This window comes from Antennarius striatus, chromosome 20 (assembly GCF_040054535.1).
Source record: "Antennarius striatus isolate MH-2024 chromosome 20, ASM4005453v1, whole genome shotgun sequence".
NCBI lineage: Eukaryota > Metazoa > Chordata > Actinopteri > Lophiiformes > Antennariidae > Antennarius > Antennarius striatus.
In genome coordinates this window covers 16,131,028-16,158,618 of record NC_090795.1, presented here as the reverse complement: position 1 = coordinate 16,158,618, position 27,591 = coordinate 16,131,028, and the positions used below count along the sequence as shown (strand labels likewise).

Here is a 27,591-nt window from a genome sequence, read left to right as displayed (position 1 = left end):
TCCGTGGCGCAAAAAAGGTTGGGGACCGCTGCTCTAAACAGCCTGTAAAAGTGTGGGAAAAGGTGTTACAGATAGAAGGTGGTTTAATATCAGTTTGGGGAGGGTTCACAAACCTTTAAATTACCGTAAATAATAAAATAAATAGTTTGTTTTTGCGGTGGTTCCTGGAACGCATTAACCGTGAGTAACGAGATTGTTAGTAACCTGCTCTCTCTCTCTCTCTCTCTCTCTCTCTCTCTCTCTCTCTGCTTCATCTGCCCACCGGGGGAAAACTGATTTTATTTTAAGTTGAACTCTAATCATAACCCCCAGGGTTCACAACTGTCTCCAGCCGCTCCAACAAGACCGAGGAAAATCAGTCAAGGCCTTCTTTGTAGTCCTGCTAGATTTACACAAATATGACTTCAGTTCCCACAGCCACGGTCGGCTGGTTGTGTGATTATCTTTAACACTTTGTAACCTGCTTGTTAATCAGTTTCTTCCACTACTTACACCCGATGAGCATGACGCAGATGGAGAAGATCTTCTCAGAGTTGGTGTTTGGAGACACGTTTCCAAATCCTACACTGGTCAAACTGCTGAAGGTGAAGTAAAGAGCTGTGACGTATTTGTCTTTGATGGAGGGTCCTGAACCTGGAGATTGAACACAAAGAGGCCTTCATTAGCAGAATGAAGGACAACCTATCACTAAGCACACAGCTGATGTTTTCCTTTATGGACTGAAAACTGAGTACAGACATTACTGCTTCAGTATTTACAACAGTCCTAAATTACTGCTGTCTCAGAATACCTTGGATGGATTCATTGTAGTTTTTCCCCAGTTGGTCCCCCAGTGTGTGGAGCCAGCCAATGGATCCATTTCTCTCTACGTTACCAATCGCATACCTAAAAAAAACAGTAGAGTATTATTTTACTGTAAAATTTTACCGGTAAAAAGCAGGTACAATAAATTAAATTTTAATTAATATGGATTAATAATAATAAATATATCTATTATTAATAATAGTTTATAATAATGACTAAATATATTCCATTCATTCATTTTCTGCCGCTTCATCCTCCGTAGTGGGTCACGGGGAGCTGGAGCCTATATCAGCTGGCACAGGGCGTGAGGCGGGGGACACTCCGGGCATGACGTCAGTGCACCGCGGTTCAATATATATTTGTTATTATTAAATGTACTACTACTAATAAATATATTTATTATTAATATTATCATCATTATTATTATTATTATTATTATTATTATTTTATTATTATTATTACTATATAATAATATTAGTTATTAATATTATTGTTATTATTATTATTTTATTATTATTATTACTATATAATAATATTAATAATAAATAATAATAATTATGTTCATAAATCAATATATTTACATCAATCCATTTATTAATAATAATAAATACATATATTTATTATTATGAAATGATTATTAATAATAAATATATGTATTATTATTAATCCATGTTAATAATTATAAATATATTATTTATGGACATGGATTACTGAGCTTTATTTCTTCATCATCATTATTTGCAAGGCTAGATTAGAAAATAAACTTGAACTCTGTGACAGATTACATTCACAATGGTGATCCTTTTCCTCTGAATAGCAAACACTAGCAAGAAGTCATGCTGCTGCCCTCCAGGCTGCAGGGACAAGAACGTGATTGGACAGCTGGCCATATTCTAAATTAACAACCCACATGTAAGATTATCCACCTGTGATGTTAGCAGGAAAGGTGTTGAATGCTAACGTAAACTTTTAACAGATGGCAGCTAATTTCCTGTGAGCTAATTCAGGAACGCACACACACACACACACACACACACACACACACACACACACACACACACACACACACACACACACACACACACACACACACACACACACACACACACACACACACACACACACACACACACACACAATCTGGAGGTCTAATTTCCCTTCAATGATGACATGAGAGCATTTCCAGCCACACGTCACCTGCTTCTCTCGCTCCAATCTACCTCTATTCCTTTAATTCACACAAACCTGCTGCTGCCGACAGCTTTTAAATAAAGTTTTAGCTGTTTGATGATCAAATGCAAACTTTATTTTGAGGAAAGGGATATAATGCTATCTTGAGTTAACAGTCTTATATTGCTTTTGCACATTTTATAGTTAGTATTTATTGATTTTTAAATTTTTTTTATTATAGCTATTTTTCCTTGGTTGAACAGTTATCTTTTATCTTTCTAATTTGCATGTGCTTTTTTTTTTAATCTTATATCTGCTTCCATATTTTCCCATGCTGGTAATAAAAGTTTAATTGGTTCCCCGGTCAGGATTATCAAGAAGCTCCTTTTTCCTTGGTAAACACAGAGTTCCAGTGTTTGGTCTACGACACGACATTCAAACGGTTTGAACTCACACAGGGCCCCTCTGTAGAACAAGGAATTTATTCATATTTGAAGGATTGTTCTGCTGATAATTTCAATTTGCGTCACCGGTGCTCATACAAGCCCCGCACTGATTGTAGACAGAGCCTGATAATCCCGATAATCCCACTCCATCAATCTAATCTGATTCCTCTGCCGGTCTACTGTACCAGATGCAGGCCAGCCAGTGGGCGATGAGGGCGAAGGTGCACATGAGGAGGAAGAGCACTGCGGCGCCGTACTCCGAGTAACGGTCCAGCTTCCTGGCTACACGAACCAATCGGAGCAGACGAGCCGTTTTCAGCAGACCAATCAGGGTGGTGGTCTGATGGGGGGAGGGGGAGGAGAAAACCAGAGGTGAGGAACCGTGAAGAGAAGTTGTGACCTCACACCTGGTGTCATCCTGTCACACGTTCACAGACACCGGAGGTGCAGCCGTGGCCACGCCCCCGCATGACTACCGTGAGGCACACACACACACACACACACACACACACACACACACACACACACACACACACACACACACACACACACACACACACACACACACACACACACACACACACACACACACACACGTCTGTGTAACTCATGCCCTTTGTGGAAGTTATGTAGGAACATTGGAAAATCAGTCTGGGTTCCTTCTCTTTGTCCAAATCGGTGCCAAAGTTGAAACAAACACACCAAACAACAAACAAACAAACAAACACACAAACAAACAAACAAACAAACAAACATTTTCCCTGGACCCACACATTGTTCCCAAAGCTTCGAAACCTCTGGAACACTCACTACTGATCTGAACAGTTAATCTGAAATCTGAGGGAATGACGTTGTTGCTGTTGTCTGCTAGCAAACAAACAAACAGACAAACAAACAAACAGACAAACAAACATTGATGACCGGCACACCTAGTGAAGCGGTTTGTTCACGTTTGACAGTTTCTACTTGGAGGTTCCCCACGGAGACAATTAGACGAGGAGACGACGAGCAGCTCAGAGACACTCAACTCAGGGGAACCTGGATTATCTCAGTCTTTAATCCTTCAATCCCACATCTCCTGCTCCCTCACACTTTTTCTTTTGGATGCCACCCCCCCATCCCACCCAGCCGTTCTGCACCTCTTCTCCATTGCGGTAGATGAGCAGGTCAAAGGGGATAGCGGCCACCATGTCGATCAGGAACCAGCCTTTGAAGTAGTGGACGGCGATCCTCACCGGGTGGCTGACTACCTCATCATTAGGGTTCACGTAGGTCGTCCTGAGAGGCACAGGTTCACGTTAAACATAGAGGCACAGGTTCACATTGAACATAGAGGCACAGGTTCACATTAAAACACTGCTGCTGCTGTTTTTCCTGCTGTCAGTTCAAAAAGAGGAAGAGTAGGTGGACTTTCACCTGTTTCTGCTAGAACTAACAACACTACTGTTTGTGGGGCAAACACCGGAGTCAGACCTGAAGTTGATGAGGATGTCGATGATGAACATGATGTCCACGATGAGGTCTACCACATTGAGAGGAGAGCAGGAGTAGATGCAGCTCTGCATGGCTGGGTCTTCCTGGGAGGACAGAGGAGACGAGTAAAACCAGACATTCAATTCCAGCGCTCCAAAATGATAACTGTTCATATGATGACCTCCTTCAAATGAATGAGAATCAAGGTCAGGATGTTAGAACACGCATAGAGACAGCATGGGAACGTGACATAAAATGAGTGTGTGTGTGTTGATGAGGGTAGTAAGGCTAACTGGGGTCATAAGGTTTACTAGAAGTTCACTGGCGCTCACTGGTGCTGAATAAAAGACAGGAAGTGGAGCTGGTGGTGGAGGAAATGAAGGTGTTGAGGTTCTCTAGGAGTGACCACATTGGATAGAATCAGAGGAAAAGTCAAAGTGAGATGTTCTGGAGACAAAGTTAGAAAGATGGTTTGGACACATCCAGAGGAGAGATGGTGAGGATGTTGGTGAAAGGGTGATGAGGATGGAGCTATCAGGAAAGAGGGCAAGAGGAAGACCAAAGAGAGGGTGGATGATGTAGTGAGGAAGACATGAGGGCAGTTGGTGTTAAAGAGGAGGATGATGAAGATAGACTAAATTGGAAAAGGACAACATGCTGTTGCGATGCCCAAGTGGGACACAAAGAGGAGAAGAACTGATGCCATGTAGTGGGTGTTGATCTGAACAACATGTGAACAGCACCAGTGTTGACCATTTATCCATGTCTGGAACAAATAAACTGGATTTCCTTTGTATTGTTTTAGTTCACACATCATTAAGGTCTGTGTGATCCATAAGATAACACTAGTATAATAGTGCTGTACTGAAATGAGGGGATCCCCATCTGTCACATTTCAATTCAAGCGTGGAGTAAATGTCGTCTCCAGAATTGCTTCCCTGCCAGAGACTGACTGAGAGCATCAATCAAAGGAATTGCGTCAGCGTGTGTTACATCAGGGTCTTGGTCTAGGGTCTGGGTGTGACCGACACAAACCTCTGTGTTTTGTGACTGGGTGATAGAGATCGGACTGACTTGACTTGACAGCAGACCCATTAACCCTTCTATTCAGAGGTGGTCCCACCTGGTCATTGAGGAGGAACGCGGCTGAGTAGGGCGTCAGGATGGCGGTATAGATGACCAGCAGCAGGATGAGCCAGTCCCACACCGCCTTGAAGGGGCTGTAGTGCAACACCGTCCACTTGTGGATGCGAGGAGCCTGGAGCTTGTACTCCGGCAACACATCTGCACCCAGAGACAGCACCTGAGGAGAGGTGAGGACAAAGAGCAATCAGACTCATGGGAGGCAGAGGAGGAACGGAGACGTCAACGACCCCCCTTTTGCACCCTATGACACCCCCATCAACCATTGTTGAAAAGCCAGACGGGTTTCAACTGCGGTAATTGGACTGTGAAAAGCACTGACCCCACCCCACATGGTTAATAAGCTGGGACAAGACCAGCCCCCTTCATAGAATCACACAATAATCTGCCGTTCTGGACAGCAGGAATCCTCCTGAGGTGACGTGGGCACTGGAAACGGCACTGAAATGTAGTCAGCAGCATCACACATGATCTGGACGGACGTTAGTTTATCAATGATGTAGTCTTTAACACGTTGGAATAGCAGTCAGTCTATATTTGCCTTGATTACTGCATTGTGGCTTGATTACCACAATGCAGTGATCAAGCCCATTTTAACTCTGACAAAACCATTTTGAACTCAGAAATCAATTTTTACCACAATAAGTCACAATGAGTTTTTGGTATTTTACCCTAAATTTAATTCCCTAATTATTAAATTGTTTTTATCAATACAGGATAGGATATGCCACTTATTATTAATGCAATATTATAGTTGTTAGAATATTAGAAATAATATGATATCCATATGGGGATAAAAGTGATTCCAATTGATTAAAGACTACATCCACACATTCCCCCCGTGGTTCAGTCCACCCCCCCTCAGCTGTGTGCCCCACCTGGAGACTCTGGGAGTTATTCTTATCCATCTGGTGTGAAACTCATAATCATTCCCACAAGGACTGTTAAAAGTGGAAATGTCAGAACACATTGAAGTGTAAATAGGGCAGAACTGCGTTTGTGGACAGAGCAGGTGAAGACATTTTTCTGTCTTCACCCATAACCAACGGTTTTAACCTGGTGTCTGCAGAGAGGAGGCTCTGGTCCAGCAGGCAGGAGCAACATGTCCCCCTTAACTTTAGGAAACTGAACTGAAGTTTAGTTGAAGTGTGAATAATGTATAAATGTAAAGGAGGACATTAAAAGAAGGATCGAGTGATAAAACGATGTAGAGATGGGAGAGGAGGACAAGAACGATGGATGAGTGTTCTGCACCTTAAATTCAGACTCGATTAAAAATGAGACTTTCTCCTAGAAATCAGCTGAATTGAACAAAGACAACCTGACAGAAGTCCAGTGTCTGAATGGAATCTCCCCTCAGGGCAGATGGAGGCGGCAGCGGCTCAGCAGGAGAGCGGGACGTCCAATGATCCAAGATCGGCGGGAGGCGTCAGCTCACACTCCGAAGTGAGCACTGCCGAGGCGCCCTTGAGCAATGTGCCCTCCCCTTTACAAATTGCTCATTAAGGGCACTCCACAAAAGAGCTGCCCGCCACACGGGGCCCGGACACACCATAGGCATGTGTATGATCACTAACAGTGTGCTAGAGTGAGCGTCTAATTTCCCTTCGGGGATTATTTAAATGTATTAATTAAAAAAAACCCACCAGGTTGGTAACTTCTCCAGCTAAAGCTGTTTGCCAACCCTTCAGTTCATCTGAGTCAGGGGTTCTCTCACACAGTCACAAGCCTTCACATCCTGAAATAGTCTTTCTACTGTGAAATCACATTTCTGTCATGCCTCACCCATCCCCCAGTTAATTCAATTCATGCTTGAAATTCTTGTGTTCTGAGAATGAAGCCAAAATTCAGCATCATTCATGCACGCTGTACGACTGTCGGAAAACTTTGCTTGATTTTTTTTTTTTTACAGTGTAATTGGGCAAATTGATTTCAGCTTAGAAGAACAAAACCTGACAGAATCCAGACGATTCTGTGATCCTCCTCAGTTCACCGCTCCACAGACGTTTATCAAACCTGACGCCCTGTCTGCTGGGAACTTTGAGCGAGTCTCCAAGGAAAATGGAAAAATAAAGCTGTGTTGTCTGAGGTGAACAGCAGCTGACGGATGAGGGATGTAGACACCACCTGGCTGCTTCCCCGAGGTGCTGATGGATCTGGGAGGATTCCATTTCTCACATTGTCTAAAGTTTCTTTGGTAGGAAATGCTGAGACGAATAAATGTAAACAACAGAATTGTAGTCCAAGAATGTAGAAAATGTAACACACTGGAGACAAAAGGAAAACAACCACAACAAGAGAAGAAAAAACTATGGACGTACTTCATTCCATTATTTCAAACTCTTTGTTCCAACTTGGAGTAAAGCAGCTGAACAGGCTGAATGGTGCCAGCAGCATAATGGGAGTTTTTTTTACTTCATGTAATACCAGCCATAGCAGGTCCAGAAAAACGGTTTGATATTTTAATGGAAATGGTGCAAACAGGCTGGTGAGCAAATGTTTCTACTCTATCCTGTCTGTAATCGCAGAACCACTGAGGAAACAACACAATCTACAAGAACGCACGGCTCACAAGTCTTCACAATTGTGAAATTTTGCTTGGAAAGACTTGGCCAACAATGTCACACCTCAAAATAGATAAATAATCAATCAATATTTCATATGCAATCAATCGATGCCAAGAAAAGCCGGGGTGACGTGAATAGACAGTGTTGGGGGACGGACAGCCGTCTGTCAGGACCACAGAACATCATTCTTGTAGAAAAGAAAAGCATCCAGGCTGCGTTCTGTTCTCACCTGTCTGATCCAGTCAGGTATTTTCTAATACACCCTCTCACCCTGCGGATCTATAGCGGCTTTTGGAAACAAAATTAAAACCATGAATCACTAATAATTACTTTCTCACGGTCCTGTCAGGTCTGGTGCTGTCCTCAGGTCCACTTATTGTTGTTACTTCAAATGCTTTAGACATTGGGATGAATAAAGCTCGTATTGAGCGTTTGAACATTTATGGGTGAGTTTGACGTCTGCCTGCCGCTATGACAGCCTTCCTGGATGACCTTTACTGTGCCGTTCTGACAGTTCCCATCAAGACATAACAAAAGAACACATTTCCCAAGTCCTGATATCTTCCTCCATCTCTGTGCTCCCCCCTCGTCTTCCTCCCCCTTCCACAGCCTTCTTCTCTCGGATTCATCAGCATCATCGTTGCTTCAGGAGTTTCCTCCTTCTCTGGATCTCGTTTTCTGTCACTCTGTCTTAGTTCTAATATCTCATCATCTAATCTCACTCCATTTTTTTATTTCTTTATCATATTTGTTTGCTTTCATTGATCTTTCATTGCAGTTTGTCCATAACCCTACCCTTCCTGTATTAGTATTAAATAAAGACAGTCTGGCTTCTAGTCCTGAACCTGCAGTTCAACAAGAACCTCAGGGAATTAACTCTGTTTAACCAAACAAGTTTTGAAAAGAGAAACCTCATCAGTTTGTTTTGTTTTTGTAAACGCAGAGATGTGCATAGAGGTTTGCAGAAAAACAAATGATCAGAAGACAAAATATCCAGAGCCCTACTCTCTCTGTCGGGAACACAGATGCACAGCGCGTGTTGTGTAACATGGATGTTAGTCAGAGCAGAGCTATAGCTGCTGTTCATGTGACTTTACCGGGATCTGAGGATGCCATCATGCATTATTTCAAACTATGGAATCAGGGCACATTAATAATAGATGTTGGTGTGTAAAGCCACAGAGGGACACACACACACACAAACACACTCAGATGAAGACTGCATGTTCTGTTTGTGCAGGAAGCTCTGGAAACATTTCATGCGTTCACTCTGCTGCTCCGTTGCGTTTACAGCAGCGTTAACGTCGCTTTTAATGCAGACGTTTTCCACGGAAAATGTGTGGGAGACGAGTGATGTTTGTCGAGGAGCCAGAGGATATTTGTCATGCAATGAGCCATGTTAGGATGGACAGACGTACTGGGATTATAAACTCTAATACGGCAATGAAAGCTAACGTCAGCAGTATGTACATTATTCTTCCACAACTGGGATGCGGTGGGTTCCACCAGATTTCATCAGAGATGCAGGAAAAACAATCTTCAGATGTGGCTGATAGCTGAAACAATTCAAGCTCAAAGGATGTAGATCATCTCTTATGACTTTATTATTTTAAAATATCAAAATAAAGAAGGCAGCGTAACAGAGGATCTCCATTGCAGGGGAAAATGTTGGTATATTTGCAGAGGAGGATAAAATTTCAAATCTCAAGCGAAGTTAAAATCAAACCCTCCTCATATAGACGTACTTTTCATTACCACATAGTCAAAATACTGGGGAAGAATATCATAAATCATCCAATCCAATGAAACTGAAAGCTGTGCTTCTGCTTTTTGGAGTCTGATCAGGGCTCCTGGTGCTGAGTCAGCATGAAATTCCCCAAATGTAACAAACAAATTGATTCTTCTCTTGTTTTTGTTCTCGTCTGCAGATAACACACAACTGGGGCTGAAAGCCGGGGAATCAGTGGCTCTGCAATATTTAGCCACCTGGTCCGAGTTAAAGTTTGGCAACAACACAACAGTAACTCAACACCATACACGTTTTCCTAAACGCCGCACACCTGTCTGTGCCATATAGTCTATTTAAAGTTACAATTATAATAAATAAAAGGGCTTTAGTGGAAAAAAAACATGCTACACAACAGCCAACACGCAGTACATCAATACGTTTATAATTTCTATCATTTTTATCATGTGTGCTGCTTCGATTGAGGTCTAAAATTTCTAAAATTAAAAAAACATTTTGTTCTGTTGCGACTCTGTGACATCTTCCTCTGTCGTCGGCCCACAGAGATGAGAGGAAGACGAGCAGGGAAGAAGACGGAGGAGGACGTGATGATGTCACAGATAAAAACATTTGGTACATTCATTTCCACGGACGGATGGATGGATTCTCTGTTTAAGAGTTGCTCGACTTGGCAATTAGGGTGTACGGTCTACAATTTATCAATGTAAATGTACATGAATGAGAGACATCTTGGCTTCTCTGACCAGCAAAGTGTTGAACAAGACTTTATGCACTGAAGAAGATGAGAACGACAGAAGACCAATGAAGAACAAATGAAACCAAGGCTGCATTCTTAAAGGCTACATTACAGCAGCACCACTTATTTAGGCTCACATATAGTTATATACATTTTTAAAATCTATATTTATAACAAGATATCATCACCAAAATCCAGTATATAGTCTGTCTTTCTCTCTCTCAGATATTTACTCATATAAATTAGAATATTAATTCTGTTCAGACATTTTTCACACCTGTGTTAGAAAAGGTCACACGTTCTTTTCCATCACATCTAACACCTGACTTCATGTCCTCAAGTCCATCTAGAGGCATGAAAATGGACCTTGACACCTCTCAGATCAGGTAATGGTATAACTGAATTTCCCACCATGAGCTCATGGGGTGAGTTTGAACGGGTGAGGATAATGACGGGGTGAGTCATGTCGGTGAGGACACGTTGATTGGACCAATCTTAGATTAGCAGCTACTCGTGTGGAGCTCTCGTGGATGTTGAGATGCGTTGTGGGAACTTGTCACCAGGTGTATCTGCAGCTTTAAGCGCCACGGATAAGGACAACCACATCGAAAGGAGAAAATATTCAGTGTTCTAATCAATGATGCCACCCCCGACACCTCCCTAACACACAGCTGGACGGGACAGATGGGTCACTTCAATAACGTCACATTCACATGGGATTCTTCCTGGTGGTAAAGTCAAATGAATGATAATCCACTCTCACCTTCTCCTCCGTCAGCCCTTCTCCTGATCCCCTCCAGCGTCCTGACAGGGCCGGGCGAGCTTTAAGTCTTCCCACAAGGTTTCTAAATCCCAGTCTGGGTGAGCAGAGCCCAGCTGAGCCAGGAAAACATTCCGAGCAGATATCAGTGCCATTTTTTCTCTCAGGCTTTGCTCTCCATTATTGACACCTCAACTCGGGCGAGGGCTAAGCTCCTCGTGACGGATGTGCACACACACACGTGCACCGGTGCTATTCAAAAGCATAGAGAAAGCACATGTGGGGAAGCTAATCGCTTCAGGCCTGTGGTGCCGTGCAGCATGTGTGGGAGTCTGGGCACACCGGCGTTCCACTACCTCACCCGTCCTCACCCGTCCTCACCCGTCCCCTCAGTGTCTTCACTTTACGCTCTGCTTCATCTCACGGAGGCGTGAAAACATCACATCTGAACTCGAGTCAGCGTCGAGCCCCTTCTGTCGATCCTGAGACTAGACTGACTTACCCTACCATTTAACAAAACCAATGTGGCGAATGAAGGTTCCTTCCTCACGACAAACAGCAGGTATCATCCGTTGTCACTTATTACGGCAATTCAGACAGTAACTTGATGACAGGCCAGAAATAAACTTGGCTGTTTGCCGTCTTCATGGAGCTCCTCTGCGTCACTGCTGCACAACCACAAATTCAGTGAGTGTTTCTGTAGTCCCACCAAATCCAACCGTGATGGAACTTTTTCACAGAAGACCTTGACACCATATCAAGAAGTTAAGCTTGTTTTGAATCATAACCTTGACTGACTGGAAAATGCAGCTGGTGAACATCTACTGTGTGTACAGTACAGTACAGTATTTTCCGCACTATAAGGCACACTGTTCATTGAAGGTGACTCAGTATCAAAGGCTGATATTACGGAAAGAGAGTCCGTTTAATATCGCCTGGCAGTGCAGGTTCAGTCAAAGACAGCGTCTATTTAAATTGCTGTGAATTCGGATCCAAGGTTCTGTCGTATTTCTGGTTTTGCCAAACTCTTGCATAACTTTTAGCGCTGGCAGTAGGTACGTTTAAAAGTAGTGGTGCTTTCAGGTGTCAAGCAGGATCTGCCTGAAAGCTGTGTAGGAGGAAGGGAGAGTGAGAGGAGTGAGAGAGGCTGAGCCAGAGCCCGGTGTAAGACTGCCAGTCTCCAATCACGACTTCATACAGTGTGGATGAGTACATGCTCCTGAGCCGCTGCCAGTGAGATCACTGGGCTCTGCAGCATCACTGCTGCATTCAGTCTCTGTGAAGATACCAACAGACGACCACTGAGCAAAGTCCTTCAGCTGCAGGATGCGATGTGTAGGGTTTTGTGTTAAACACGTCCCGTCATTAGCAATCGGTTTGCTTTCACTGACATGTCACGTCTACCTTCAGTCAGGAGCTGGAACTAGATCGCCACCAGGAAGTCCAGCTCAGCTTGGGTGCCTTCAGCAAACACTCTGAATGCTCTCCACAGAATCATTTTATTTTGTCCATCTATTTACTTGAAGGCCAGACGACCGTAGTTGTCTTGTCTGCAGCCACTTTTTCTGCCTTTCGCGTCACCGGTTTCGCTATCCCAGCCGGCTCTGGGTGACGGGTGGGGTACATTCGGACCCATGGCCAGCGCATCAGGACAAGAAAATGGATGAATTGATATTTTTTATCACCCCATTATGATAAAGCAAGCTCCGTGTCCAAGACTATGGGTGTTACGCTGGACGATAATGACTGTTCAGTGGAAGCATGGCTTCAGAGATGATGTCAGCAAGGACCCCCAGCAGGTGTCACATCTAGTAACTCACACTTGACCCACAATCCCCTATGACTGTAGGGATGGATCAAACCTCGTCACCCTGAGCTGCATGTCTGAAGGTCATCAGACAAACGTCCTCACTTCTTGTCCCATCAGGGGTCGCCACAGCACCTCATCCTTTTACCATTTTAGGTGAACGCTCATATTTGTTTGGCAAAGTTTTTTTTTACCCTGTATGCCCTTCCTGCAACAACCCTCTTCATTTATCCAGGCTTGTTGACCGGCCTACAGTCGGCACTGGCTTGTGCCCCCCGTGGGGCTGCAGATGCCAGCGATTGAACCCGCAGCAGCATCTATGCGAAGCACGCACGCTGCTGCGGGTTCACTCCACGGCTATTAATAAGAGCTACAACTAAAATTTCAACAATGTAAAGTTTCACTCAACAATTCTATTTACTTACAGCAGCTCTAAGACTTCACTTCTACCGTTTGACATGACAGTGACTCTGTAATCATCTACAGACCACAGGTCAATAACAAACCACCAACAATATGAAGAGTCTGATATCAACACAAACAGGCTCCAACACTCAAAGGTTCCAATGACACCGTTCCATTTCCTCAAGGAGTATGCAGCTGATCTGTAGCTGACAGCTTAATATCCAACTTTGCTGCGGACTTGACAGATGGGCTGCCTCCACTCCTTCTTTGTGAGCTCGTATAAATTCACACCTCAAATAGATAAAGTGTGAAACGAACAAAGGCAACAGAACACGGAGGATTGTTTTGTACAGATGCTCCTAAAGAAGAGTCGAAGCTTCCTGACTATTGAAGACTCAAGAACAACTCCATCCATCCAGAGATGATTGTGAGGCTGGAATCCTCCCCCACCCCAGACCCCACTGTCTGTCCGTGCCTCACCTCTCTTTCAGCAGGTAGACGTTGCGGGTGCTCTCTCGCCTCCCACCCGCGGTGGCGAGCTAGTGGCAGGCCGGGCGGGCGCGGCATGAGTGCGGTCCGGCAGCAGGGGGGGTGGCAGCGGTGACGGGAGGTCGCTGCTTTGGCGAAGGTCGACTGGCGGAGGAAGACGTTGAGGAGCTTGAGCAGCAACGGCAGGACCATGGTCCTCAGCGGCAGCTCACCGCAGCAGGGTTAGGGTCAGGAGGGCCCCCCCGGGTGTCCCTGGCCATGCAAGCCTTCCCCGAGTCTTCCCGATGTGATGTTGTGATGAGGAGGAGGAGGTCACCGTACTGAGGCAGCTCTGAAGATGCAGCGTGGCTCAGAGTGAGATTCATGCCTGGAGATAGCGTCCGATGTCACATGACAGAGGGAGAGCGCTCTACCGCTCCCCGGACAAAGCTCTTCTTCATTCCTCTTCCTCGCAGTCTCTGTGTCCACCTCAGACTTACAGAGGGAGGGGGTCACAGCAGCGCAGCAGCCTGCTAAACATCCTCTTCAGCATCTTCCTCAGCCTGCCTCCTCTCTGCAGGGCTCTGGTCTGTCCTCAGCCGGCCCACGGTTCTTTTATGGAACCATTGCTGACATCACTTTTTTGTTTTTGTTTTTTTTCTTGCAAAATGTGAATGAGTCCCTCTGACCGGCTGCCTCCTCCACAGAGCTTTGGCTGTCTGGCTGCTAACTCCTCACAAGTGTGGAAAAATCAGCATGTAGAGAAAAGAAGGACCAGGAGCAGGAAAGAGATGGAAGACGGCAACACGGTCTCTCTCCATCAGTAGTAGTTGCTCAGTGCCATTCAGCTGCTGCTTGTTGCTGGTATTACTACTACTACTACTCCAAAAATAGAGTGGTAGAGAGAAGGGGAGAGAGAACACAGGAGCTCTCCATCCTGAGTGTTTGGGAAAGACAAAAGCCCCTCTGTGGGGGGACGAGGGGCTGTGATGAGGATCATCAGAGAGGAAGAAGTAGAGAGATACAGACAGAAGGGGTGGTAGAGATTGTGTGTGCGTGTGTGTGTGTGTGTGTGTGTGTGTGTGTGTGTGTGTGTGTGTGTGTGTGTGTGTGTGTGTGTGACATTCCTATGCATCTATGCAGCGTAAATGTCACAAGGGTTTCAGATCATGTCATATTGTTCACTCCACACAGAGGCTGGAAAAATCCTGTGTGTGCACCTTATGTAACAGAACCCAACAACACACACACACACACACACACACACACACACACACACACACACACACACACACACACACACACACACACACACACACACACAGACCAACAACAGTGTGGATACGATCCATCGCTGTAGGGGTTCCTCACTCTGAGGCGTGTCCAGAGGTCAGGGGTCACCTGGGCCACAACAGGTGTGTTACACAACGTTCACCTCCGTTTGGTGCCTTAAGAACTGAACTGATGTCCAGGAACCTTGGGGGGGGGGGGGTCGGATGGGACTCAGACCACAACAGATCCAGGAAATGATTCTTTCTTCAACAGCTTGAAGATAATTTTCCTAATTGTGTAAAATCTGTGATGTGTGGGTGTGTGGGGGTGTGTGGGGGGGCTGGCAGCCCACTCAGCATTCCTCACAGGCATGACTGTAAATGACATCAGCTGAGTCATATGGTCATGATCATCCTCAATATATCAATTGAATAATATCACAGGCATGCAGACATGTACTGACAGATCCATAGTCAGTGGGGGGTGGGGGGTGAGTGGGTCGTGCCCACTGCCAGACTGGGCTGTTTATTGGGGCAGAAAAGAAGCCAGTATTAATGCATTACGTCCAGATCAGTGACTTCGCCTTGACAACCGCCTGGCTCCGCCCCCTCTGATGGGCACATACCCCCCCCCCACTCCCCCACCCTTAATGAACAACAGACGGCACAAAAGTGTGATGATGGGGCGCAACTGTAGTATAGAAGCCAGAGTTCATACTGTTAGTGTGTGTGTGTGTGTGTGTGTGTGTGTGTGTGTGTGTGTGTGTGTGTGTGTGTGTGTGTGTGTGTGTGTGTGTGTGTGTGTGTGTGTGTGTGTGTGTGTGTGTGTACTAGCATACATTGCAAGCATGCATTTCTACCATGGTGGCAGCTGAAAGGGGACGTGCCACACACACACACACACACACACACACACACACACACACACACAGTAAAGGTCACAGAGCAGTTAGCCGCTGCTCGGCTCGGACACTTACAGGCTAACCAATGCATTATGCTCCGCTCACATCCAAAAATAGGCGCAGGGAGATTTTCCCCCCATGCTGAGTGACTCAAGCAGCCTCTAACAGGCTGCCAACAAGTCCTGCCTCTTTTTTGATTGGCAGGAACGACTTCCAACCACAGCCTTCCATCATTCGGGAGGGAATACCTGGCAGCCAGAACGTCTGATGAAGCAGACATTCTCCTGATGAAGGAGACTTTTTAATGAACACACTTTGGGTCTCAGACAGTTTGTCAAGTCAAAAAGATTCAGTTCCATTAAAGTAACAATAAGTGTTTTATTAAAAAATGACTTATTTCAGTCTGGCTGCATCAAAAGTCATCAAAATTTATGAGTCTCACTCATATGTCATCCTCATACATTTATTTAATGCATGTGTTTGTCAGAGAGGTGTGTGTGTGTGTGTGTGTGTGTGTGTGTGTGTGTGTGTGTGTGTGTGTGTGTGTGTGTGTGTGTGTGTGTGTGTGTGTGTGTGTGTGTGTGTGTGTGTGTGTGTGTGTGAGACACCAATTAGGACCCAGCTGTCTCTGTGTTTAATGCAATTAATTGTGGATTTGGTGAGCTGTTGGAGCTACTTATAGGACCCACACCTGTCCTACTGCAACACACACACACACACACACACACACACACACACACACACACACACACACACACACACACACACACACACACACACTGATCTAGTAGGGTCCCAAACTCTTCAGATATCACAGTACATACAAAATTATAGAACGTATATACGAGGAGAGGAGAGGAGAGGAGAGGAGAGGAGAGGAGAGGAGAGGAGAGGAGAGGAGAGGAGAGGAGAGGAGAGGAGAGGAGAGGAGAGGAGAGGAGAGGAGAGGAGAGGAGAGGAGAGGAGAGGAGAGGAGAGGAGAGGAGAGGAGAGGAGAGGAGAGGAGAGGAGAGGAGAGGAGAGGAGAGGAGAGGAGAGGAGAGGAGAGGAGAGGAGAGTCTTGTTCTTTTCATTTGGGGTGCAGGTTGCCTGGATACAGTGGAATGAAGCTGCAATCTAAATTTAAACCAGAAGAGGAGGAGAGAGAATCTGGTTGCAAAGTGAGATGAAAGAGTGGGAGAGGACAATGGAGAGGTGAAAGAAATGAAGAGAGAAGGAGGAGAGGTGGAGGTGATGAAAGAGGGGAGCAAAGGATGGCAGACGTGAACGCTGACCCTGGATCAGCCGGTATGGAGACGTAGGTGGAAACCCGATGAAGCAGCCAGGTGAAGAACGAGACAAAGAGGATGAGGGTTAACAAGTAAAGCTCCTAACCCTCATCAAACACTGACATCACAGGAAGGAGAAAGCCCTCCCCTCCATCCTGTCAGAACAGTGTTTAAACGTGCTCCTTCTTATCTTGTCTTTTACCTCTAAACCCGACACTGAAGCGGGACGCTGATGTCATGTTTACCGTAATGCTTTTACACCAGGGTCTGAAGCACAGGTGGAGACTCGGGGCCAGATGTTTGATAGTGAGGAGCATCACAGACCCGGTGGCACCGGTGCATGACCGTTGTTTCTAGATGAAGCATTACACAACGCTGTGCTGGGAATGTTTCCATCCGGGGGCCGGCAGCTCCCCTCCCTGGCCGGGAAATCACAACACAGCGTGACCTGCATCGCTGTGTGGAATGAGGAAGATGAAGGTCTGGCAGGTTCCTCTCTTCTGCCCTCTCTTCTCATACTTTCCTTACATAACTGTTTGCATCCAAGGTGGCATTTTCTCATACAGAGAAAATGCATCAGAGCAGTAGCTCCGATCTACGGTCTTACTCACACTGGCCTTCTCTCTCGTCTTTCTGGGGGGAAGAAATCATGTTTACTGTTTCTAACTTTTTTCTATGACAATAATTTCTGTTTATAGAGGTAGGGACTCCACTTTCATGTGTTTTTAGGCTTTTATTTTGCTGCTACAGGAATGGTTTCTCTTCATCTGTCTCCCAGCTTTCATTAAATCCTTCATGGGACATAAAGACCCTGAAGACTGGATGACCGTAGATGGTGAATGATGGGACGCAGACAATCATCTGGGCTTATAACAGGACTGTATCTGGGGGGTAACGTGAACCTGTTTGGTGACAGCTGCAGCTTGACTGAACATGGAAAACAACTGAAGTTTTTTTATTCCTGACGTTTTTTTTAAAGAGAAGATGCTTTAGTTTCTTCTCCTTCTCCTCTCCATCCATCCATCCATCCATCCATCCATCCATCCATCCATCCATCCATCCACAGATGTTTGAAGGTACCAACCCAGCCGTGGTTGGACCCAGACTGTCGACCATTACAACGTGAGACAATAAAACACAACAGGACATGAATGAATCAGGAAGAACTGACCACAGTGAGTCCTGTTTTGTGACTCCAACAGAGGGCGCTGTCTTCAATCAGATAGAACTGAAAGTCCAAAGTTGACTTTTGCAACATTTCTTAACAACATTCCCTTTACACAAACAAACAAACAAACAAACAAACAAACCAACAAACAAACAAACACACAAACACACAAAAACGAAGTTTATTTATTTATTTTTCACTCTTGTTGTTTTACTGTTTCACATTTCCAGTCACTCTGATGCTGATCAAAATGCTGGATTGTGGTCAGCTTGTTACAGACTTTCCATCACATGAATGAACAGTTTCTCTCAATAGCTGCAGAGCTTGTGTGACTACCTACAGTACTCTGCTTCATGTGGAGGTTCCCCGCATGAACACTATGGGACACGACAGCATCAGTTCAGACTGACCAGTGTAACACACCTCGATAGAATGACCACAGGTCAGTGAGCTCCTTAACGACATGTGTGTGTGATGCATCCTCACTGCAGGCGCTGGACTGAAACTCTCACAAATGTCTTTCAGCTACGATCCTGATCCAACCTGAGGGTCACTCTAAAGGTTAATGACAGGCTGGAAATGGAGGCTGAAGACATGAGGAGGTACACAAGAGGAGCACAGCATCTAGCAGTGACGTGCGCTGAGGTTTAGGGCTGCTGACGCACTGACTTCAACATCAACGTCAGCTTCAACGAAAGCATCAAAAAAAAAAAATTGAGTTCAGATGTGTAATCCTACATTTTTATAGTAACGAGTGCAAAACAAATGAATGGCTGCACTTGACTTGCAGACTGTAGATTGTAGCTTGCTGTCACTTATTCTGCGACCAAGGAGTAGCAAGAAAAATCCCTGGAATCACCAGCGCCCCCTACTATGAGTGTGTGTGTGTGTGTGTGTGTGTGTGTGTGTGTGTGTGTGTGCGTGTGTGTGTGTGTGTGTGTGTGTGTGCGTGTGTGTGTGTGTGTGTGTGTGTACAAAATCTTTGGTAAAAAGGTTAAATGTAATAACCTTACTCAAATAGAAACCCAGTTAAATGCATACATTTCCACATAACACCCAATCAGGAGTGTTCTGGTCTTGCAGCCACTCCACACACGTCACTGTGGGTTTTGCATCGGCAATGGCAGAAAACATTCGGGGAGATCTCAGCCGTCCCATCACACCCTGGAGAGCTACGGTCCATTCTCCCCAACAGTTTGCATGTCTTCTAACAGACAGGAACATCCACCAGTGACAGTCACGTCAGGCCTGCTGCCACATTATTCTGATGAATTGCAAAACAAGTAGGAGGAAAACATTTTAACGGACTCTGAGGGTATAAATAGCCCGTAAAAAGTGGAGTGAGTTACGGCTGAGAGTGGTGCTGCTGGGGTGTCGGTGTGAGGGACATATTTGGGCTGTGACAGGTCCTCTGGTGGAGGTTTAAAGCTCATGGTGGGAGTGTTTGAACAGTTTGTTCCTGTGTGTTGCTCTGTGCTGGGCCACCATGACGGGTTACAGCACTGACTTAGAGGAGCAGGTTAGCTCTGCTGCCAAGGTAGATTTACTGGAATCAAGTTACATATAAACTGTGTTGATCAGAGACAGAACACACATTTGAGCAAATGGCTTAAAGCATGTCTTATAACATGGGGGCAGCAGCAGATCAGTCTTGGGCTGGGGAGCAGCCACGTGTCAGCTCCGTGATGGTAAAAGGTAAAAGAAGTGAGAAACTTCCTCTCCAGTTATATGCAGCGGAGGAGGGGCATCACCACCCATGTGCATTAGCTTTGTTTTGGGCTTCTTGGTAGATTTCCAAGGCTTCTTTTAACTGGTCCAGAGTGGAACAGAACACTGTGGTGTCGTCCGCGTATTCCAGGTCTGTAAGGTTGTAACTGCCTAATTTTCCCCCAGGAATGTGTTCACATATCTGTTCCAGAGCCACGCATCCCTGCCTCACTGGGGGCATCTTTTGCTTCCAATGGTCATAAGGGCCCGGGTGAGAAGCATGCGGGTGAGGATCTTTCCTGAGATGGACAATAATGTAATTCCCCTGTGGTTGCTGCAGACCATTTTACCACCCCTGTGTTTCCACCCCCTGGTCCAGTCTTCTGGGGGGTGCTCAGTTATCCAGACTTGATTGATGATTTTAGTGAGCCATTCAATGGTGTTGTCACCACCCAGGTTCACTATTTCAGCTGTGATGTTACATATACCAGGAGGTCCTTTCTTCCTGTCTCGTGAACTGTTGCCCATCGTGGAGTCCAGCTGGGCAACACGGACACAACGATGACTGGTTGCCCAGCTGAGACTGAAGCTTAAGGCTTCTCCATCATCACGCTCACCACGTCAGCTGAGATCTTCCCATCTCCAGGATCCAACCATCACCTCATTGTTTACCCGCTCCATCTCCACCCGGTATAATACTCTGGCCAAAGAAGAATATATCAACTGCAATTTTTTTGTGTCCACAATTAACCAGGCAGCTGTTGACTCCATCCAACGCCCTCACCATACACAGAGGCACCCCTGGCTATCACCAACCACCCTAGAAATTATAGAGTTCCATAGAGCTGCCTGTCTTTAGGGCAACATTATTGAATACCGTCGCCTAAATCACATACGATACACCGCAATACAAGAAAACAGGGAAAGGTTCTGGCAAGGAGAAGCAGGATGCCTCGAGTCTGCAGCAGGAAATCATAACTACACCCAAGTGTATTCAAGTAATCAAGCCATCAACAGAAGGCAGTCCAGGTAAAGGACACACAGGGTAACATACTGAACTCAGAGGATGAATGCATCAGCCGCTGGAAGAATCATTTCAGTGACCTTCTGCATCATCTTGCACCCCAAACTGATACGACTCTCACCATCTCATCTGCAAATACCAGTGCAAACGACAACTGCAGCATCGACCCAGTCACCAAACAAGAGGTCGTGAAAACTCTGTCCAAACTGAGAAATGAAAGGCCCATGTGGGCCAATACATTTCAGCGTGTGAACTGGCAGTGGGGGTGTCAGTTCCTTAATAAAGTTGATTTCTTTCTTTCTAAATGACTTAACTTTGACAAGCATTGATGGATTTGTGTGTACAGTGAGTCATTATTTCAGACTCCATGTATCATACCATCTATGAGGCCCTCACAGACATGGATAGCCTCACCCCCTTTGAGACATTTGTCTCTTTGATAAATTGGTACGGCACAAAATGGCAGTTGCACAATGAAATATAAGTCCAGTTGCCGTGGTGACAGATTTCTCCTTTACAACTAGACATGTTGGACCACAGGAGCCCCAGAGGGGCAAAAGATGACATCTGTTTGCCGGGAGTTGTGTCTATCAATAGGTGCCGTCTTCTGCTGATCGTAATGATTATTTATTGTCCTCCTGGCTAGTAACAACGGATCTGCTGGCAGATGAGGAGCAAAATAAAGGAGTGGGAAGACTGTTGTAGAAAAATATGATGATGGATATGTTCTTATGCTAATTTTAAAACATTAGTGATTTGTGGTTCAAGAAACATCCAATTTTGAACTACAAAACTGGTGCCTGAGGACACAGATGTCTCTGCTGAAAAACAACACAAACCGTTGTGTTGATGTGGATCAACCGTGACCTCTGTGTCTCCTCTACCATTGCAGTATTTGTCGTTACACATGTTTCTTGTTACACACAATTACTGTTGCACATATTGTACTCTTTGCTTTCCAATTTTTATGGATTCACTTCTCTAATAATGGTGGCAGAATGGATGCAGGATCAGATGAAAATTGCTCAAATACCCCTAAACAAATGAAAATTAGCTCTTTGAAGAAGCAAGTGATGAGATGCAGCCTTTACAGACCAGAGAGAGTCCCACTGCCACAGCGTCAGCTGACATCAGGTCACATGTGCTGGTAGCAGGTGACCAGTGACGGAATGGGGGGTGTGGCTAGAGGGATGGGGGACTAATTGGGTGCGAGGCTCTCTTTTGGGAAAGTTTGTCCGTCTGCTTGTGTGTGTGTGTGTGTGTGTGTGTGTGTGTGTGTGTGTGTGTGTGTGTGTGTGTGTGTGTGTGTGTGTGTGTGTCTGTGGTGTTGTGGCTTTTGGCAACCTGTGGGGATAACATGACGGTAAGGGAGAGGGAGGAGGTACAAAGTCAGAATCCTGACTCCCACAATGCATTGCCAGACTCACACTATCGACCACGGTAGAATGAATCAGGCTGTAGCAGTGAGGAAACGGATCATTTCTCTCTGTTTATCATCTTTCTGTCAGCGATGCTGCTGGAGACAAAAGATGAAGCGGTGCACAGAGAGGAGAGCGTCACCTCAGAGGAACAGAGGCGTGGAGCGATGGAGAGAGACGGAAGGATTCAGTCCTTATTGCTTCATTACTGTTTTCATTATTTCATTGTTAATCACTCGTATATATCAGTTAACCAGTTACACATAACTTTAGGTTCCTATTACACCTGTGACGATTTTCTTGTTTGATGATCTACAGTATATGCAAAACATGTAACCACCTACTTCATCTGTTCAATAAAACACTGCAAGTGACACCAGCAATCCGGAGAAGTGAAAACACTGCGTTGGGTCTGCTGGTGTTTCCCCTGCAGCAGAAAGTGTTACTTTGAGTCCGCCTGTGTCTTTGTGTGTGTCTGATTGTCTCTGCACAGGGTGTTCGGAGAGAGAGGCAAACCTCATAACACACTGTTATACTTACCATTGTGCTGGAGCTTTACACACTTTACTTTCACCACAGCTTTTATTACATCCAGGAGGAGGTTCATCTTCTAGTTAGGAGGATTATTAAGAAGCTACAGATGGATGTTTCTGAAAAGCTTTGGAGACGCAGGCTGTAGACCGAGGAAGAATCCTCTACATTTCCTTGCCATCTGAACCCACAGTGTTTTCAAAGCACTGGAGGCTGGGGAGCAATTAGAAGAACTCTGTATTCAACTTCATAATACTGCCAACATTTACTGGACAAACATTAGATGACGACATCCCTGCAAAAATCCGTCTGGTTCCAACAACTATTTTTTTATGGATCCAGAATGTTTAATTTTACAGGAAGTGAAACTGTGCTGAGCCTCTCCCTCAGGAGCCAATCATTTAGTCCCAACAGGAAGTAGCAGTCTGACTATCACTATGATCCTGGAAATGTCATCACAGCAGTTTGCTCAAAAACAAACATCATCAATCCTTTGTAGACGCAGGACAAACATCGGGACACGTTTCAGATAATGAGAAAATATTTATATAACTACAAGTACAATAAAACCTCAAGATATGAGTTTAATCCGTCCCATGACGGAACTCATTGGTCAAATATTTCCCCATTCAAAATCACTAAAATCAATTTAATCCATTCCAGCCTTGAAAAAAAAAATCCACAAACTCTAAATTATGAAAAAAAACAACATGTTTTTTTAATCAACCAATAGACATGCAGACTTTTCTTGTGTAATTAATTATATTAAGTAAAAGTTACGTAAACAATGATAAAGAATGACCAAAAAACGCAAAAGTCAGGAGAAAACACGAGATTCATCTTTACCCCACCAACATGAACGAGATCAGGTCTCAGCTGATGTTGTATCCATCCGTCTGCACAGAGCGGCAGCTCGTATCTCAGAAACTCGTATGTACATAAGCTTGTGTGTCGACGTACTACTATATACAGTCAGTTCAACATGTTAATAACTGCCTGGGCGACGTGATGGTGGTGAAGAAACAGCAGCGACAAAAAAAACATGTCCTACAACTTCAGTCAGTCTGCCCCAGGGCAGCTGTGGCTGCGTACGTAGTTTACCACCACCAAGTATGAATGAGGAGTGAATGAATGGTGGATCCAATCTCAGTGACTTTGAGTGTCCAGACAAGAAAACGCTGAATAAATATAATCCATTGTTATTATTATTAACTTCCTGCCTGACCGTCAAACCCTAAAAAAGATGACTGATGAGTGTGTGTGTGTGTGTGTGTGTGTGTGTGTGTGTGTGTGTGTGTGTGTGTGTGTGTGTGTGTGTGTGTGTGTGTGTGTGTGTGTGCTGTGATGGCTGCCAGGGAGAAGCAGCATCATCAGTATTGATTGGCTCCTGAGGGAGAGGCTCAGCTGATTCCAATGAAGTGTTGTGTGTCGGTGTGTGTGTGTGTGTGTGTGTGTGTGTGTGTGTGTGTGTGTGTGTGTGTGTGTGTGTGTGTGTGTGTGTGTCGGTGTGTGTGTGTGTGTGCGTGCGTGCTTCTCCCTGTGACTTCATCGTGTTGTTGTGTGACCGGTCCCCATGTGTATTATTTTGTCACACATGTATACACACAAAGGAATGCCTGGGATGCCCATGCAGTGGTTTGGACCGGTAAGCCAGCGTGTGCATGTGTGTGTGTGTGTGTGTGTGTTTGAGTGTGTGTTTGAGTGCCATTTCTGGGTGCTATCACCACCTTCCATCATATCGATTGGGGGGTGGGGGATTGCTAAACAAAACAGTCAAATCAACAATAACAGATCCATGGTGGTCAGTAGGCCTACATGTCTGATTCATATTATGGGACCAGTAAAGTTAATTTTAAGTGACATATATGTTATTCATCATTATGAAAAATAGAATACCTTTAGAATACCTTCTGGGAAGCTAGGAAGGAGATGGAGAACGGGGTCAGTATGACCAAAGATTTCCAAAGAGATTTGAAGGTAAGATCGTTTTCAGACAACCCAAAGTATTTATTTTGAATTCTAAGTTTAGTGAATAATTAATTCATGTCTGGAGCTACTGGAGGTATTGTATAAATGTTTTTATGACCAGATTATCATGCGATTATGGCACTCGCGAAAAGTAAACAATATCAAAAGTGATAGACAGGATTTTACTGAGAATGTGATTCAGATGGAGACACCTGGGATGAGTCGCTAGAGGTCCAAACTCTCATCCTCCGCAGACATCGGGTGATAATTATATGGAATAATCACCCCCCCCCAGGTGGGTTCACTGGGAACTCGTCTTCAGTTTCCGACGACGACGACATTATTTTTGGCGACATTCGGAAAAATAATTTTGAAAATGCCGGCTCTTCACCTTGTCGCTAGCTTTATCTACATTGATATGGATTCACCCCGATGTTTATGGTTGCGTCACTTTCGTTGTCATGGCGCTCCATAACTTACAATAAATTTCATTTTTCTAAGTCCCCGTTGCAAATAAAAAAAATTAAAATGCCACCAAGCCTTTTTTTAACTTGTGTACTTCAAATACAGACCCGGTTCATTTTAACGTTACTGTCCGACATCCTCCAGTGAAGTAAAGAACTGTTGGATCATTTCCTTTAAACAGAGCAGTTTTACTCCTCATGACTTACTAGATGACTTCATCATTAATAATAGATGATGTATTGTAGCTTCAGGCAAAAGAATATTTCATCTTCTATGAACCGTATTGCATGAACCACTTTATTTTTTCTGGAGGACGGGACTTCCTTTGTTGCAGCTCACACTGAATAGCTGGTCATACATCAGCGGTAATTGCATCAGTGATGAAACACTGACACACAATGCCTCATCTAAAGACGACAGTAAATTCTCACTGCTACAATCCGACATGAAAGTCCCTCATTATTTAATTCTATTATTTCCTCTGTATTAAAACGCAGAGGTGAAGTGAGCTTTGATTCCCGTCTCAAGGCGTCTATGATGACAGAGGAGATAATATACGGTGATGCACTGCATATTTATTTCCCACTGATGCATTCAAGGCCTGCCAACCGTCCAATCACGGTGCCCCATTAGCATCACTCTGGATGTAGCGTTTACAGGAACAACACATGACTGCACAAGCTGTAAACAAATTGATTGCAATGCATTGACTTGTGCAGTAAGTCAAACGTAATGACGGACAAATAAATCAATAAATCGATCTATAAAAAATGTGAGCACATTTCATTCCCTCTTCTTCCTGAGCAGCTGATATGTATCAAAGGTTTATGTTTTACATCTTTATGCAGCTAAACCTAAGAACCAAAACATAACAGCAAACAACTACTGACAAGGACAACTGGACGTACTTGTCTTCAGAGGCCACTGAACGTCCTTAACTGTCCTGACACCCCCTCCACCCCCCCACCTCCCGAACAGTCCCTGGAGGAATATGGAATAACTAACAGGGAGTTCAACAACCCTCCAATCACGTTCCAGGGATATGAAGAGAGGACTTGGGCAGATAAAGTGGATGGGGCAACAACTCAGCACCCTGGGGTGAGCTAAAAACAAGCCACCCTCCAGGGAGGCCGCTCACATGCTCACACACATGCACCAGCAAAGACACACAAAGCGAGAGTAAAGGGCAAAGCCTGGATGTAGTGAGCAGAGAGGGGACGGGGCTCGGATGTCTGCACCGGCCGTGAGCGAACGATTCCAGTTCCATCTCCAGAAAAGTTAAACTTGTAACAACGCACGATAAAAGATTCCATCACACTGTTGTTGTTGCTGTTCCTCGTGTCTCGGGTCACGCCAGCGTCCAGTGAAGACAAACAAAGCAGGAGCCCTGGAGGGTATCGGGTTGTTGAGGGGGATCCCACAACCGTTTGCTCCAAAAGTGCCTCATCACTGCAGATATGAGAGGAGCTGCTTAGTATGCATGTGAGAAAAGGAAGCACGTAACAGAGGGTGTGATTGGGAGAAAGATGGGGAGGTATAATCATCATATTTATCTGCTTTACTTCTCACGGTTGAACCCACGCTGAACAATAGTGGAGCGATGAAGTCGGGTTTTAAACAGCCTGGACGGAAGGGAAAGTCATGACATTCGTGTACATGACACAAAATGAAGACCAGACTACTGCTTTTTAGTGAGATAAAATTATTTTGATGGGTAAATAGAGAATCTCATGATCATATTTGGCTCTGTTAGTGTAAAAACACTCAATTTCTTCCTGTTTGACAATAGTTCTGGCATCATTTCCCCATCAGGCTGGTGTTTGACCACCTGAGAGAACACGTCACATTCTGTGTGCTGATGGCCATATGTGTGTGTGTGTGTGTGTGTGTGTGTGTGTGTGTGTGTGTGTGTGTGTGTGTGTGTGTAGCATGAAGCACCATAATCAGAGGAAAAGATTTAAGACAGAAGACAGAGTCCTGATTTATTTGTCCAGAGCTACTAGTGGTGTGTTCAAGGGCATTGTTGCTAAAATTGATGGATGAGAATTACTTGTGCTCTCCACCCCACCCCCCCTTACCTTCCTGCCCCCCTCCCCCACAGTCTGTCTCTATGATCAGACATTCACTGAAACCGGTAACGTAACTTGTCCCATGGGCGAGACGGGGGGAGGAACGGGACAGTAAAGAAAGTCATTTGTCTCAGAAGCAATTACTGATTTCTTTGGGCTCGGTGCCGCCCGCTGTCGAAGCTGTGTGTGAAGCTCTGCTCCAGCTGGGACCAGAACCAGAGCTGGGAAATCCATGTCCAAGGACACCGAAGGGGCCGCTGCTGGAACCACCGGA

At 45.0% G+C, this 27,591-nt stretch overlaps 1 protein-coding gene across 1 annotated transcript in view; it reads right to left on the bottom strand.

Moving 5' to 3' along the window:
- kcnh2b (potassium voltage-gated channel, subfamily H (eag-related), member 2b) overlaps positions 1–27,591 on the bottom strand; it is a 187,515-nt gene that overhangs the window by 14,598 nt on the left and 145,326 nt on the right. The window contains exons 7-12 of the mRNA XM_068343914.1: positions 5,017–5,196; positions 3,894–3,997; positions 3,560–3,698; positions 2,606–2,760; positions 791–885; positions 493–633 (exon numbers count right to left, since the gene is read on the bottom strand). Coding sequence (XP_068200015.1) covers positions 493–633; positions 791–885; positions 2,606–2,760; positions 3,560–3,698; positions 3,894–3,997; positions 5,017–5,196 — 814 coding nt within the window. The remainder of the gene's footprint in view (positions 1–492; positions 634–790; positions 886–2,605; positions 2,761–3,559; positions 3,699–3,893; positions 3,998–5,016; positions 5,197–27,591) is intronic.